Genomic DNA, 18,131 nt, shown 5'->3' with positions numbered 1-18,131 from the left:
CTCCTGGGCCAGGTACAGATCCAACACCGGGACCCCCCTCGTCTTAATGTCCGCCTCCGTCAACGAGTTCACCATCAACATCACCCACACAGGCCTCTTCCTCTCCCAGTTCCCCGCTATCGCATTAAACAGGTAGTCAGCGTAGAGGCCTTTACCCCTCTGGTCAGGAGTCATCCAGAACGGCATCATGAGCTTGACGTACTCCAAGTGCCTCTTGAGGCGTCTGTAGATGTCTCTGGGTAGAACGTCCTGTAGGGTTCCCCCCTGGGGGAGGAGCTGGCAGCTGGTCAGGGCTGAGATGGTGTAGGGGTCCGTCAGGTCCAGCTCCAAGTAAACCATGTTACTCTCCTGGAAAGCCTTCTTGGAGTTCTCTGGGATGAAGTCCCAGACGCGCGTGTAAGGGACGTGGATCGTGCCGTAAAAGTAGGACGGAGGGTTACGTTTGATGGTCCACAGGAAAGAGTTCAGATCACTTTGCTGCCGAAGGTGAAAGAAGAAGAAAAAGAAACATGAGTGAATTACTGTTATTATTACCAGGCTATACACCCACATCAGTATTATTACCAGGCTATACAACCACATTAGTGTTATTACCAGGCTATACACCCACATCAGTATTATTACCAGGCTATACACCCACATTAGTGTTATTACCAGGCTATACACCCACATCAGTATTATTACCAGGCTATACACCCACATTAGTGTTATTACCAGGCTATACACCCGCATTAGTGTTATTACCAGGGTATACACCCACATCAGTGTTATTACCAGGCTATACACCCACATTAGTGTTAATACCAGGCTATACACCCACATCAGTATTATTACCAGGCTATACACCCACATCAGTATTATTACCAGGCTATACACCCACATCAGTATTATTACCAGGCTATACACCCACATCAGTATTATTACCAGGCTTACTGTTATTATTACCAGGCTATACACCCACATTACTGTTATTATTACCAGGCTATACACCCACATTACTGTTATTATTACCAGGCTATACACCCACATTACTGTTATTATTACCAGGCTATAGTATTATTACCAGGCTATAACATTACTGTTATTATTCCCAGGCTATACACCCACATTACTGTTATTATTACCAGGCTATACACCCACATCAGTATTATTACCAGGCTATACACCCACATCAGTGTTATTACCAGGCTATACACCCACATTACTGTTATTATTACCAGGCTATACACCCACATCAGTATTATTACCAGGCTATACACCCACATCAGTATTATTACCAGGCTATACACCCACATTACTGTTATTATTACCAGGCTATACACCCACATCAGTATTATTACCAGGCTATACACCCACATTACTGTTATTATTACCAGGATATACACCCACATCAGTATTATTACCAGGCTATACACCCACATCAGTATTATTACCGGGCTATACACCCACATCAGTATTATTACCAGGCTATACACCCCACATCAGTATTATTACCAGGCTATTCACCCACATCAGTGTTATTACCAGGCTATACACCCACATCAGTATTATTACCAGGCTATACGCCCACATCAGTATTATTACCAGGCTATACACCCACATCAGTATTATTACCAGGCTATACACCCACATCAGTATTATTACCAGGCTATACGCCCACATCAGTATTATTACCAGGCTATACACCCACATCAGTATTATACCAGGCTATACACCCACATCAGTATTATTACCAGGCTATACACCCACATTACTGTTATTATTACCAGGCTATACACCCACATCAGTATTATTACCAGGCTATACACCCACATCAGTATTATTACCAGGCTATTCACCCACATCAGTATTATTACCAGGCTATACACCCACATCAGTATCAATACCAGGCTATACACCCACCTCAGTATTATTACCAGGCTATACAACCACATCAGTATTATTGCCAGGCTATACACCCACATCAGTATTATTACCAGGCTATACACCCACATCAGTATTATTACCAGGCTATACACCCACATTAGTATTATTACCAGGCTATACACCCACATCAGTATTATTACCAGGCTATACACCCACATCAGTATTATTACCAGGCTATACACCCACATCAGTGTTATTACCAGGCTATACACCCACATCAGTGTTATTACCAGGCTAAACACCCACATTACTGTTATTATTAAAAGGCTATACACCCACATCAGTATTATTACCAGGCTATACACCCACATCAGTATTATTACCAGGTTATACACCCACATTAGTGTTATTACCAGGCTATAACCCATATCAGTATTATTACCAGGCTATACACCCACATCAGTATTATTACCAGGCTATACAACCACATTAGTGTTATTATTACCAGGCTATACAACCACATCAGCATTATTACCAGGCTATATAACCACATTAGTGTTATTATTATTACCAGGCTATATAACCACATTAGTGTTGTTATTACCAGGCTATACAACCACATTAGTATTATTATTATTACCAGGCTATATAACCACATTAGTGTTGTTATTACCAGGCTATACAACCACATTAGTATTATTATTATTACCAGGCTATACAACCACATCAGTAATATTATTATTACCAGGCTATACAACCACATTAGTGTTATTATTACTAGGCTATATAACCACATTAGTGTTATTATTATTACCAGGCTATATAACCACATTAGTGTTGTTATTATTACCAGGCTATACAACCACATTAGTGTTATTATTATTACCAGGCTATATACCCACATTAGTGTTATTATTACCAGGCTATTCACCCACATCAGTATTATTACCAGGCTATACACCCACATCAGTGTTATTACCAGGCTATACACCCACATTACTGTTATTATTACCAGGCTATATAACCACATCAGTATTATTACCAGGCTATACACCCACATCAGTATTATTACCAGGCTATACACCCACATCAGTATTATTACCAGGCTATACACCCACATCAGTATTATTACCAGGCTATACACCCACATCAGTATTATTACCAGGCTATACACCCACATCATTATTATTACCAGGCTATTCACCCACATCAGTATTATTACCAGGCTATACACCCACATCAGTGTTATTACCAGGCTAAACACCCACATTACTGTTATTATTACCAGGCTATACATCCACATCAGTATTATTACCAGGCTATACACCCACATCAGTATTATTACCAGGCTATACACCCACATCAGTATTATTACCAGGCTATACACCCACATCAGTATTATTACCGGGCTATACAACCACATCAGTATTATTACCAGGCTATACACCCACATCAGTATTATTACCAGGCTATACAACCACATCAGTATTATCACCAAGCTATACACCCACATCAGTGTTATTACCAGGCTATACACCCACATCAGTATTATTACCAGGCTATACACCCACATCAGTATTATCACCAGGCTATACACCCACATCAGTATTATTACCAGGCTATACACCCACATCAGTGTTATTACCAGGCTATACACCCACATCAGTGTTATTACCAGGCTAAACACCCACATTACTGTTATTATTAAAAGGCTATACACCCACATCAGTATTATTACCAGGCTATACACCCACATCAGTATTATTACCAGGTTATACACCCACATTAGTGTTATTCCCAGGCTATACACCAACACCAGTGTTATTACCAGGCTATAACCCATATCAGTATTATTACCAGGCTATACACCCACATCAGTATTATTACCAGGCTATACAACCACATTAGTGTTATTATTACCAGGCTATACAACCACATCAGCATTATTACCAGGCTATATAACCACATTAGTGTTATTATAATTACCAGGCTATATAACCACATTAGTGTTGTTATTACCAGGCTATACAACCACGTTAGTATTATTATTATTACCAGGCTATATAACCACATCAGTATTATTACCAGGCTATACAACCCCATTAGTGTTATTATTATTACCAGGCTATACAACCACATCAGTAATATTATTATTACCAGGCTATACAACCACATTAGTGTTATTATTATTACCAGGCTATATAACCACATTAGTGTTATTATTACTAGGCTATATAACCACATTAGTGTTATTATTATTACTAGGCTATATAACCACATTAGTGTTATCATTATTACCAGGCTATATAACCACATTAGTGTTATTATTATTACTAGGCTATATAACCACATTAGTGTTATTATTATTACCAGGCTATATAACCACATTAGTGTTATTATTACCAGGCTATATAACCACATTAGTGTTGTTATTATTACCAGGCTATATAACCACATCAGTATTATTACCAGGCTATACAACCCCATTAGTGTTATTATTATCACCAGGCTATACAACCACATTAGTGTTATTATTACCAGTCTATACAACCACATTAGAGTTGTTATTACCAGGCTATACAACCACATTAGTATTATTATTATTACCAGGCTATACAACCACATCAGTAATATTATTATTACCAGGCTATACAACCACATTAGTGTTATTATTACCAGGCTATATAACCACATTAGTGTTATTATCACCAGGCTATACAACCATATTAGTGTTATTATTACCAGGCTATAAAACCACCTGATCATATAAAGTAATTTATGTGAACAATGGTCTTATGACTGTGTGTGTGTGTGTGTGTGTGTGTGTGCGCGTGTGTGTGTGTGTGTGTGTGTGTGTGTGTGTGCACGTGTGTGTGTGTGTGTGTGTGTGTGTGTGTGTGTGTGTGTGTGTGATGTCATTCACCAACTATGTCACTAAAGTTAAACAAAGATATGGACAAACAAACCATTTTAATAGGTAGCCCTCCTGAAACAGACTTACAATAACCACAAACAACTACTCGTCGTTATCCACTGCAAATAGACAGCGGGAACAGGGAGCTATTTAAATTGACTGAGACTGTTGATTCTAAATGAGGTAGATTATTTGATGCTCGATAATGGACTGATAATGTCTTATTTACAGTACACTAGACTAACACAATACACAATCGATATGAACTGCGCTCTCAGAGGAAATGGAAACTTTACAGGTTGAATGAATGAATGAATGAATGAACTAGCCTGTAATAACCAATTTTGTAAATAAAAAAGTGAACGGAAGAAGAATCATATAACATATTTATAGGCTAAAACTGGACAGTGGACATTCAGATAGGCCTACTCAAATCCCGGTTGATTTAAATATTAACTATTTCATTGTATAGAAAAATGGGATAATTTACTTAGATGTAAGACTAATTATATTAGAGAGAACGTGATGTGAGGGCACTTACTTTCTTATTGAGCTCGCAGTTAGAGGACTCCCGGAGGCTCCATTGGTCGGCTCCTTTCACCAGCAGTGTTAGGAACGCTTGAATAAATGCGACCCAAGAGACCAGCATCGTAACTCCAAACCTGCACGTTATTTTCACAACGTGTCGTAAGATGAAGCTACCCCCAAAAAAACAACTCGCTCCGGGGAAATTACCTAAATTAATTTCCGAATTTCAGATGAATGGAAAGAATAAGTCAAACACGCCGACATATAGCACATCTAACTTTCTGCCGCAGGAAGAACTCATGTTTGAGTGAAATTGCTTTCAATATTTAAGTTGAGTGTTGTTTTTTCCCCTCCTGGGAAAGCATTGACGATGTTTGGTGGCTATGTCGTCACGCTGTTTCCCCTCATATCTGATAATAAAGGTGCCTTGCACGACACGCCAGGGAAGCCTACAACTTTCTCCGCCAATAGTAGACTAGACTACAAGTCCTCAATAAGATCAATCAAATCTATATTTCCCGTGTTTATAGCCCACTCACTCATAGAACCGAGCAGACTGCGCACGATGAGTAGGTTCGTATCCAAAGTGCACTCAAGCAACAGGTTATGTTCTAAACTAAAAACGACGTGGACCGCGGGTTCCGAAATGAGCGGTGGAATTCCTCCTCGCTGCGACGGTGTTACTCTGCTCTACTTCCAAACACAGGACCGCAGATACAAATTAATGTACAAGTGCTGTTCGGAATTCGAACATTGCAACACTTTATTTGGAATCCGGTTGTCCAACTCCAAGCGGTATCAACCGTACGCGAATCCTCGAAAGGAACGTGAGAAACGTTCTTTACCGTGTCGTCTGTGTTTCCATAACTCCAGACTGCCCTCATTACTCCCTCACAGTGTTGCTGGAGTGTGAGCATCTCTGTCAGGCTCAGGCATGGGGCATACCTACCCTCCTGCCCCCCCCTCCGCTTGCACACTCATACTGTGCAATCTGATTGAACATCTCACTCACCGCATGTCGTGGCGGGATATATAAGGAGCACACGCATTCACTTCAAAAGTAGAAACCGAGTACGGTTGTTCTATTCCTCCGGGCTTTTATCAGGGGCTTTCAAGGCATACTGGACCGGGTTGTAGCGTAGTTGTCCAGAGATCACTCTCTGATCCCCAACAGTAGGCTAGCTACACTGATAGTGGGACAAGTGATTTCACATCCAGGAATAGAATAAAACAAGTAAACATTTACAACGTATTTAGGTGACTGAAAATGAATACAGTTGTATTTTTTCTTATAATAGCATATGTATTACCTCTATTTAACCAGGAAGCCTAGGCCTAACTTATCAAATAGCTAATATTTATTATTACCATTATTATGGTGAATCACTGACTGTCCATTATTGAGTGAGCTAGAGATAGTGGGCTGGGTTGACTATTAGCGGCGCCGCAATTGAGGAGGGCAGGCGGGGTTTGTTTGGATTACCTTGTAGTTCCATAATGTCCTGCTAAGGTCCTACCTGCTACACCACCACGACACTACCACCAGAATACACCCCGTTCTGAGAACATTCTGTCGCAATGTCCTGTCGCAATGTTCTGCCGCAACGTTCTGTCGCAATGTCACAACGTTCTGTCGCAATGTCCTGCCGCAACGTTCTGTCGCAATGTTCTGCCGCAACGTTCTGTCGCAATGTTCTGTCGCAACGTTCTGCCGCAACGTTCTGCCGCAATGTTCTGTCGCAATGTTCTGCCGCAACGTTCTGTCGCAACGTTCTGCCGCAATGTTCTGTCGCAACGTTCTGCCGCAATGTTCTGCCGCAACGTTCTGTCGCAATGTCCTGCCGCAACGTTCTGCCGCAATGTTCTGCCGCAATGTTCTGTCGCAACGTTCTGTCGCAATGTTCTGTCGCAACGTTCTGTCGCAATGTTCTGTCACAGCACACAGTTAACAGCCTATATGTTGATGTAAAGAGTAAAAAGACAGACGTCTATGTAAATGACAAGATTGAGTAAAGAGGAAGACAGTTGGTTTTGTAGCTAAATAAATCCCATGGTTACACAATAAAATCAACAGTACTATAAATTGTAGCCACTGTAGAATGGTCCTCGTGGTTTATAATGTCCTTCATGTCAATGGGAATTTATCAGACACATTTGCATTGATTTATTTTTATCATGTTTATTATGAAAGTGTATAAAACTATATACACTGAACAAAAAATATAAACGCAACTTGTAAAAGTGCTGTTCCCATGTTCCATGGCCTGAAATACAAAATCCTAGACAGGTTCCATACACAAAAAAAAATTTTTTTACATCCCTGTTAGTAAGCAATTCTCGGTGCCAAGCAAATCCATCCACTTGACAAGTGTGACATATCAAGAAGCTGATTAAACAGCATGATCATTACACAGGTGCACCTTGTGCTATTATGCCGTTTTGTCACATAACACAATGACACAGATGTCTCAAGTTTTGAGGGCGCATATAATTGGCATGCTGACTGCAGGGATGTCCACCACAGCTGTTGCCAGATACTTTAATGTTCATGTCTCTACTATCAGCTGCCTCCAACGTCGTTTTAGAGAATTTGGCGGTAAGTCTAACCGGTCTCACAACAGCAGACCACGTGTAACCATGCCAGCCCAGGACCTCCATATCCTGCTTCTTCACCCGCAGGATTGTCTGAGGGGGGGAACGGGGGGGACGACCTATGACCTCCAAGGCCCATTCTGAATGGACTGGAATTTAAATGGAATTGACCCCAAGCCTGACTAAAGGCCTAAATGATGTGGTATAATAGCTAGTTCTCCCTGATCGTCACACGTAGAATGGGTAGCAGCGCCCTCTAGTGGCTGAACACAGCCCCTGAAAGAGATTTCCTTTCTTCTTATTTCATTTTACATCTGGAAATATGTCCTAAAGTAAAGGTTGTTTTGTGCCAAGGTAGATATGATCATTTGATAATTTTTTATTTATTGGCCCGTCCACCACCCCCTCTTCGGAGGACAAAGGCTACCTCTCAACTACTCTCAGCCTATCCCAGCCTTCAACTACTCTAAGCCTATCCCAGCCTTCAGCTACTCTCAGCCTATCCCACCCCTCAACTACTCTCAGCCTATCCCAGCCCTCAACTACTCTCAGCCTATCCCACCCCTCAACAACACTCAGCCAAGACGAAGACAGTTGGTTTTGTAGCTAAATAAATCCCATGGTTACACAATAAAATCAACAGTACTATAAATTGTAGCCACTGTAAAATGGTCCTCAACAACGCTCAGCCTATCCCACCCCTCAACTACTCTCAGCCAATCCCACCCCTCAGCTACTCTCAGCCTATCCCACCCCTCAACTACTCTCAGCCTATCCCACCCCTCAACTACTCTCAGCCTATCCCACCCCTCAACTACTCTCAGCCAATCGCACCCCTCAGCTACTCTCAGCCTATCCCACCCCTCAGCTACTCTCAGCCTATCCCACCCCTCAGCTACTCTCAGCCTATCCCACCCCTCAACTACTCTCAGCCAATCCCACCCCTCAGCTACTCTCAGCCAATCCCACCCCTCAGCTACTCTCAGCCTATCCCACCCCTCAACAACACTCAGCCAAGATGAAGACAGTTGGTTTTGTAGCTAAATAAATCCCATGGTTACACAATAAAATCAACAGTACTATAAATTGTAGCCACTGTAAAATGGTCCTCAACAACGCTCAGCCTATCCCACCCCTCAACTACTCTCAGCCAATCCCACCCCTCAGCTACTCTCAGCCTATCCCACCCCTCAACTACTCTCAGCCTATCCCACCCCTCAACTACTCTCAGCCTATCACACCCCTCAACTACTCTCAGCCAATCCCACCCCTCAGCTACTCTCAGCCTATCCCACCCCTCAGCTACTCTCAGCCTATCCCACCCCTCAGCTACTCTCAGCCAATCCCACCCCTCAGCTACTCTCAGCCTATCCCACCCCTCAGCTACTCTCAGCCTATCCCACCCCTCAGCTACTCTCAGCCAATCCCACCCCTCAGCTACTCTCAGCCTATCCCACCCCTCAGCTACTCTCAGCCTATCCCACCCCTCAACTACTCTCAGCCTATCCCACCCCTCAACTACTCTCAGCCTATCCCACCCCTCAACTACTCTCAGCCTATCCCACCCCTCAGCTACTCTCAGCCTATCCCACCCCTCAACTACTCTCAGCCAATCCCAGCCTTCAGCTACTCTCAGCCTATCCCACCCCTCAACAACACTCAGCCAATCCCACCCCTCAACTACTCTCAGCCAATCCCAGCCTTCAGCTACTCTCAGCCAATCCCACCCCTCAGCTACTCTCAGCCTCCCACCCCTCAACTACTCTCAGCCAATCCCACCCCTCAGCTACTCTCAGCCAATCCCACCTCTCTCTGTAGATCCCTTTTTCTATTCCCATGTGCCGTATACACTGTGTACCAAACGTTATGTACACCTGCTCTTTCCATTACAGAGACTGACCAGGTGAATCCAGGTGACAGCTATGATCCCTTATTGATACCACTTCGTTAAATCCTCTTCAATCAATTGAGACGTGGATTGTGTATGTGTTCCATTCAAAGGGTGAATGGGCAAGACAAAATCTTGAAGTGCCTTTGAACGGGGTATGGTAGTAGGTGCCAGGTGCATCGGGTTTGTGTCAAGAACTACAACGCTGCTGGGTTTTTCACTCAACAGTTTCCTGTGTGTTTCCAGAATGTTCCACCACCCAATGGACATTCAGTCAACTCGACACAACTGTGGGAAGCATTGGAGTCAACATGGGCCAGTATCCCTGTGGAACGCTTTTGACACCTTGTAGAGTCCATGCCCCAACGAATTGAGGCTGTTCTGGGGTTAAAATGGGGTGCAACTCAATATTAGTAAGGTGTTCTTCATGTTTTGTAAAACCAGTGTAGCTACAGTACCAGTCAAACGTTTGGACACACCTACTCATTCAAGGGTTTTTCTTTATTTTCACTATTTTCTACATTGTAGAATAATAGCGAAGACATCAAAACTATGAAATAACACATATGGAATCATGTAGTACCCAAAAAGTGTCAAAAAGCCACCCTTTGCCTTGATGACAGCTTTGCACACTCTTGGCATTCTCTTAACCAACATTTTGAAGGAGTTCCCACATATGCTGAGCACCTGTTGGCTGCTTTTCCTTCCCTCTGCGGTCCAACTCATCCCAAACCATCTCATTTGGGTTGAGGTCGGGTGATTGTGGAGGCCAGGTCATCTGATGCAGCACTCCATCACTCTCCTTCTTGGTCAAATAGCCTTTACACAGCCTGGAGGTGTGTTGGGTCATTGCCCTGTTGAAAAGCAAATGATAGTCCCACTAAGCGCAAACCAGATGGGATGGCGTATCGCTGCAGAATGCTGTGGTAGCCATGCTGGTTAAGTGTGCCTTGAATTCAAAATAAATCACCAACAGTGTCACCAGCAAAGCACTCCCACACCATCACACATCCTCCTCCATGCTTCACGGTGGGAACCACACATGCGGAAATCATCCGTTCACCTACTCTGCATCTCACAAAGACACGGTTGTCAGAACCAAAAATCTCAAATTTGGACTCATCAGACCAAAGGACAGATTTCCACCAGTGTAATGTCCATTGCTCATGTTTCTTAAACCAATGTTTCTTAAACTGATGTTATGATAGAGCTGCACTATCTGGATCCCTACAAATCAGCTGGGCTAGACAATCTGGACCCTCTCTTCCTAAAATTATCCTCCGCCATTGTTGCAACCCCTATTACTAGTCTATTCAACCTCTCTTTCATATCGTTCTGAGATTCCTAAAGATTGGAAAGCTGGCGTGGTCATCCCCCTCTTCAAAGGGGGAGACACTCTAGACTCAAAATGTTACAGACCTGTATCCATCCTGCCCTGCCTTTCTAAAGTCTTCGAAAGCAAAGTGAACAAACAGATCACTGACCATTTCAAATCCCACCGTACCTTCTCCACTATGTAATCTGGTTTCCGAGCTGGCTACGGGTCCTAAACGATATCATAACCGCCATCGATAAAAGACAGTACTGTGCAGCCGTCTTCATCAACCTGGCCAAGGCTTTCGACTCTGTCAATCACCGTTTTCTTATCGGCAGACTCAGCAGCCTTGGTTTCTCTAATGACTGGTTTGCCAACTACTTTGCAGACAGAGTTCAGTGTGTCAAATCGGAGGGCCTGTTGTCTGGACTGCTGGCAGTCTCTTTGGTTCCACAGGGTTCAAATCTCGGGCCGACTCTTTTCTCTGAAAATATCAATGATGTCGCTCTTGCTGCTGGTGATTCTTTAATCAATCTCTATGCAGATGACACAATTCTGTATACATCTGGCCCTTCTTTGGACACTGTGTTAACAAGCCTCCAAACGAGCTTCAATGCCATTCAACACTCAACACTTCAACACCTCAAACTGCTCTTAAATGCTAGTAAAACGAAATGCATGCTCTTCAACCGATCGCTGCCTGCACCTGCTCGCCCGTCCAGCATCACAACTCTGTACGGTTCTGACAAATACCTAGGTGTCTGGTTAGACTGTAAACTCTCCTTCCAGACTCACATTAAACATCTCCAATCCAAAATTAAATCTAGAATCGGCTTCCTATTTCGCAACAAAGCCTCCTTCACTCATGCTGCCAAACACACCCTCGTATAACTTACTATCCTGCCGATCCTTGACTTCGGCAATGTCATTTACAAAATAGACTCCAACACTCTACTCATTAAATTGGATGCAGTCTATCACAGTGCCATCCGTTTTGTCACCAAAGCCCCATATACTACCCAACACTGTGACCTGTATACTCTCGTTGGCTGGTCCTCGCTACATATTCGTCGCCAAACCCACTGGCTCCAGGTCATCTATAAGTCTTTTCTAGGTAAAGTCCCCCCTTATCTCAGCTCACTGGTCACCATAGCAACACCCACCCGTAGCACATGCTCCAGCAGGTATATTTCACTGGTCATGCCCAAAGCCAACACCTCCTTTGGCTGCCTTTCCTTCCAGTTCTCTGCTGCCAATGACTGGAACGAATTGCAAAAATCACTCAAGTTGAAGACTTATATCTCCCTCACTAACTTTAAGCATCAGCTGTCAGAGCAGCTTACTGATCGCTGCAGCTGTACACAGCCCATCTGTAAATAGCCCATCCAACCAACTACCTACCTCATCCCCATATTTGTTTTTGTTTTTCTGCTCTTTTGCACACCAGTATTTCTACATGCACATCCTCATCTGCACATCTAACACTCCAGTGTTAATTGCTAAATTGTAATTACCTCGCCACTATGGCCTATTTATTGCCTTACCTCCTTATGTCACGAATCCCGCTTCCTGAGTCTGTGTTTGCCTGTGTTTCTGTCCTGGAGTGTGTTTCCGGTGTCCTGGAACGCACCCTGTCTGGTTGCCGGGCGAATTAGCTTGTTGGGAGATCGATGTTCACCCGCACCTGTATCCCATCAGTAATCTGCACACCTGTCCTTATCATCACCTCTCCCCTTCAAAAGCTCTGACCTGACATCCATTCCCTGCTGGATCGTTAGCCATGAACAGTATGTTGTGCCATAGTATCAGCCTCAAGTTGGATAGAATTTGTTTAGTTGTTTTTTACGTATTGCTTGCCTTAAACTTACCTCCGTTTGTTCTGTCTTCAGTTACTCAACCGGATCATTTACCCCATTCCCGCCTGGTCATTGGAGGATTCCGCTACCCCATTGGATCCACCTATTTACTCCCATCAACTCACCACCGCTGCCCGCTACGCCACCTGGATATATCTACCCATTCACATTCACTTGTAAATAAATACTCACCTTCTTCCTACTCTCCTTGTCCTGGTCTGCTTCTGGGTTCGATTTTGAAAGAATGTGACACCTTACTTCATTTGCACACACTGTATATAGATGTTTCTATTGTGTTATTGACTGTATGTTTGTTTATTCCATGTGTAACTCTGTGTTGTTGTTTCTGTCGCACTGCTTTGCTCTATCTTGGCCAGGTCGCAGTTGTAATGAGAACTTGTTCTCAACTGGCCTACCTGGTTAAAGTAGTGCACTATATAGGGAATAGAGTACAATTTGGGACACAGCCCAGCCCAGATATGTGAGAAGCTCAGTCTCTGCATGTTTCCTTTCAGCAGAAGATCAAGGCTTCTAGTTCTTATTTTCCTCTGGCCTAGTGTGTGAGAGAAAGAGCTCTGTGTTTGCTCTGGATAGACCGGATCATCCTTGTCTCTGGATGTAATTTAGAAATCTTATTTACCATCCCAGGTTGAAGTGTTAGCAGTGTTGAGACAATCTGGGGTTGAAGGAACAAAGAGCGGAGAAGAAGGGGATGTGGTGTTGAAGGAGAGGCAGGGATATGGGGTTGAAGGGGGAGCAGGGATCTGGGGTTGAAGAGGCGGGGGGGGATCTGGGGTTGAAGGAGAGGGAGGGATCTGGGGTTGAAGGGGAAGCAGCGATCTGGGATTGAAGGAGAGGGAGGGATTGTGGGTTGAAGGAGAAGCAGGGATCTGGGGTTGAAGGAGAGGGAGGGATCTGGGGTTGAAGGGGAGCAGGGGTCTGGGGTTGAAGAGAAGGGGGGGATCTGGGGTTGAAGGAGAGGGAGGGATCTGGGGTTGAAGGGGAAGCAGCGATCTGGGATTGAAGGAGAGGGAGGGATTGTGGGTTGAAGGAGAAGCAGGGATCTGGGGTTGAAGGAGAGGGAGGGATCTGGGGTTGAAGGGGAGCAGGGGTCTGGGGTTGAAGAGGCGGGGGGGATCTGGGGTTGAAAGAGGGGGGGGGCTGGGGTTGAAGGGGAAGCAGCGATCTGGGATTGAAGTAGAGGGAGGGATTGTGGGTTGAAGGAGAAGCAGGGATCTGGGGTTGAAGGAGAGGGAGGGAACTAGGGTTGAAGGGGGGCAGGGGTCTGGGGTTGAAGGAGAGGGAGGGATCTGGGGTTGGAGGAGAGGCAGGGATCTGGGGTTGAAGGGGAGGCAGGGATCTAGGGTTGAAGGAGCGGGGGGGATCTGGGGTTGAAGGAGAGGGAGGGATCTGGGGTTGAAGGGGAGGCAGGGATCTGGGGTTGAAGGAGCGGGGGGGGATCTGGGGTTGAAGAGGAGGGAGGGATCTGGGGTTGAAGGGGAGGCAGGGATCTGGGGTTGAAGGAGCGGGGGGGATCTGGGGTTGAAGAGGTGGCAGGGATCTGGGGTTGAAGGGGAAGCAGGGATCTGGGGTTGAAGGAGAGGGAGGGATCGTGGGTTGAAGGGGAGGGAGGGATCGTGGGTTGAAGAGGAAGCAGGGATCTGGGGTTGAAGGAGAGGGAGGGATCTGGGGTTGAAGGGATAGCAGGGGTCTGGGGCTGAAGGAGAGGGAGGGATCTGGGGTTGAAGGAGAGGCAGGGATCTGGGGTTGAAGGAGAGGGAGGGATCTGGGGTTGAAGGAGAAGCAGGGATCTGGGGTTGAAGGAGAGGGAGGGACCTGGGGTTGAAGGGGAGGGAGGGATCTGGGGTTGAAGGAGAGGCAGGGATCTGGGGTTGAAGGAGAGGGAGGGATCTGGGGTTGAAAGAGAAGCAGGGATCTGGGGTTGAAGGAGAGGGAGGGATCTGGGGTTGAAGGAGGGGAGGGATTTGGGGTTGAAGGGGAGGGAGGGATCTGGAGTTGAAGGGGAAGCAGGGATCTGGGGTTGAAGGAGAGGGAGAGGGAGGGATCTGGGGTTGAAGGAGAAGCAGGGATCTGGGGTTGAAAGAGAAGCAGGGATCTGGGGTTGAAGGAGAGGGAGAGGGAGGGATCTGGGGTTGAAGGAGAGGGATGGATCTGGGTTTGAAGGAGAGGAGAGGAGGGATCTGGGGTTGAAGGAGAGGAGAGGAGGGATTTGGGGTTGAAGGGGAGGGAGGGATCTGGGGTTGAAGGGGAGGCAGGGATCTGGGGTTGAAGGAGAGGGAGGGATCTGGGGTTGAAGGAGAGGAGAGGAGGGATTTGGGGTTGAAGGGGAGGGAGGAATCTGGGGTTGAAGGGGAGGCAGGGATCTGGGGTTGAAGGAGAGGGAGGGATCTGGGGTTGAAAAAGAAGCAGGGATCTGGGGTTGAAGGAGAGGGAGGGATCTGGGGTTGAAGGAGAGGGAGGGATCTGGGGTTGAAGGAGAGGGAGGGATCTGGGGTTGAAAGAGGAGCAGGGATCTGTGGTTGAAAGAGGAGCAGGGATCTGGGGTTGAAAGAGGAGCAGGGATCTGAGGTTGAAGGGGGGGGGGATCTGGGGTTGAAGGACAGGGGGGATCTGGGGTTGAAGGAGAAGCAGGGATCTAGGGATTTTTCTCCAGCGGTGTGTTTTTTGAGTTCAACCACAGCTAGAGATGTAGACCTCCTGGGAACTGTGAAAACATTACTAACCTTCAGACAACACCTCAACCTCTGTCACACACTCAGACACCTTCAGACAACACCTCAACTTCTGTCACACACTCACACACCTTCAGACAACACCTCAACCTCTGTCACACACTCACACACTCAGACAACACCTCAACCTCAGTCACACACTCACACACCTTCAGACAACACCTGAACCTCTGTCACACACTCACACACCTTCAGACAACACCTGAACCTCTGTCACACAGTTTTCAGATCCGATTTAGTCGTTTTTATTTAGTTTAAGTTTAATAGAAACATTTCGATTTTATATTTGTATATTTTTTTAGTTTTGCATTTACAGTTTTGTCACTTCTTGCCACTGGGGGGCAGTAATGCATAAAGTCATGGGTCAGGTTAAAGGTTAGGTTTGGGTTTAAAGGTAGACTCATAGACAATGATAGATGCCTCTGGTGGCCAAAAGGCCATATTAACGTGGGCAGCACCATTGAGGGCTTCCAGCCAGCCAGTCTGGATGCTCTCAATAGTGCTGTTGTAGAACTTTGAGGATCTGAGGGCCCATGATAAAAACCTTTCAGTCTCCTGAGGGGGAAGAGGACTTCTTCACGACTGTGTTGACATGTGTGGACCATAATAATTCCTTAGTGATGTGGACACCGAGCTCTCAACCAGCTCCACTACAGTCCCATTGATGTGAATAGCCCTCCGTTTTCCTGGGCCATTCATCTCCTTTTGTCTTGCTGACATTGAGAGAGAGGTTGTTGTCTTGGCACCACACTGCCAGGTCACTGACCTCCTCCCTATAGGCTTGTCTCATCGCTGTCGGTGATCAAATTTAATGATGGTGTTGGAGTTTTGCACGGCCACGTAATCGTGGTTGAACAGGGAGTACGGGAGGGGACTAAGCGTGCACCCCTGAGGGGCCCCTGTGTTGAGGATCAGATTGGTGGATGGGTTGTTGCCACATGGTGGAGATGTTAGGCAACAAGGATCCAGTTGCAGAGGGAGGTGTTTAGTCCCAGGGTCCTTAGCTTAGTGATGAGCTTTGAGGACACTATGGTGTTGAACGCTGAGCTGTAGTCAATGAATAGCATACATATGTACGTAGGTGTTCCTTTTGTACAGCGGGGCAAGGACAGTGTGCATCATCTGTGGAACTGTTGAGGCGGAATGCGAATTGGAGTGGGTCTATGGTTTCTGGGATAATGGTGTTGATGTGAGGCATGACCAGCCTTTCAAAGCACTTCATGGCTACAGATATGAGTGCTATGGAGCGATAGTTAGACAGGTTACCTTGGCATTCTTGGACACAGGCACTACGGTGGTCTGCTTGAAACACGTAGGTGTTACAGACTCGGTCAGGGAGAGGTTGAAAATGTCGGTGAAGACACCTGCCAGCTGGTCAAGCGAATGTTGAGCTTCCTGGTTTTCCATCGGCCCCACGGCTTTGTGAATGTTAAACTGTTTAAAGGTCTTACTCACATCAGCTACGGAGAGCGAGATTACACAGTCCGGAACAGCTGGTGCTCTAGTCTGTACTATAGTAATTACTCTAGTGTTTTGTGGATTATAGAATACTGTATGTAGTATTTACTATACTGTTTTGTGGGTTATAGTATACTGTATGTAGTATTTACTATACTGTTTTGTGGGTTATAGTATACTGTATGTAGTATTTACTATACTGTTTTGTGGGTTATAGTATACTGTATGTAGTATTTACTATACTGTTTTGTGGGTTATAGTATACTGTATGTAGTATTTACTATACTGTTTTGTGGGTTATAGTATACTGTATGTAGTATTTACTATACTGTTTTGTGGGTTATAGTATACTGTATGTAGTATTTACTATACTGTTTTGTGGGTTATTGTATACTACATGTAGTATTTAATGAAGTGTTGTGTGGATTATTGTATACTGTATATAGTATTTACTGTAAGTATTTACTGGAGGCAAATATGGTACTGCATTATAGGACAATACAGTACTGTAATACTGGACAATACAGTACTGTAATACTGGACAATACAGTACTGTAATACTGGACAATACAGGCAAATATAGGCAAATGCAGTACTGTAATATAGGCAAATATGGTACTGCATTATAGGACAATACAGTACTGTAATACTGGACAATACAGTACTGTAATATAGGCCAATACAGAATCAAATAAAATCAAATGTATTTATATAGCCCTTCGTACATCAGCTGATATCTCAAATTGCTATACAGAAACTCAGCCTAAAACCCCAAACAGCAAGCAATGCAGGTGTAGAAGCACGGTGGCTAGGAAAAACTCCCTAGAAAGGCCAAAACCTGGGAAGAAACCTAGAGAGGAACCAGGCTATGAGTGGTGGCCAGTCCTCTTCTGGCTGTGCCGGGTGGAGATTATAACAGAACATGGCCAAGATGTTCAAATGTTCATAAATGACCAGCATG

The 18,131-nt window shown here is 45.0% G+C and overlaps 1 protein-coding gene across 2 annotated transcripts in view; it reads right to left on the bottom strand.

Annotated features, from left to right (window-relative positions):
* The window catches only part of LOC109882902 (metalloprotease TIKI1), a 194,341-nt gene extending 188,124 nt beyond the window's left edge, over positions 1-6,217 (bottom strand). For both annotated transcript variants that reach the window (XR_004205037.1, XM_031803118.1), the window contains exons 1-2: positions 5,322-6,217; positions 1-477 (exon numbers count right to left, since the gene is read on the bottom strand). The exon at positions 1-477 is cut by the window's left edge and continues 84 nt beyond it. Coding sequence is in view for 1 of the 2 variants with exons in the window: in XM_031803118.1 (XP_031658978.1) it covers positions 1-477; positions 5,322-5,429 (585 nt within the window). In the remaining variant the exon portion in view is untranslated. The remainder of the gene's footprint in view (positions 478-5,321) is intronic.
* Positions 6,218-18,131: the final 11,914 nt, after the last annotated feature.

This window comes from Oncorhynchus kisutch, linkage group LG23 (assembly GCF_002021735.2).
Source record: "Oncorhynchus kisutch isolate 150728-3 linkage group LG23, Okis_V2, whole genome shotgun sequence".
NCBI lineage: Eukaryota > Metazoa > Chordata > Actinopteri > Salmoniformes > Salmonidae > Oncorhynchus > Oncorhynchus kisutch.
The sequence above is the reverse complement of the archived record's forward strand: the minus strand, read 5'-3'. Positions and strand labels throughout refer to the sequence as shown.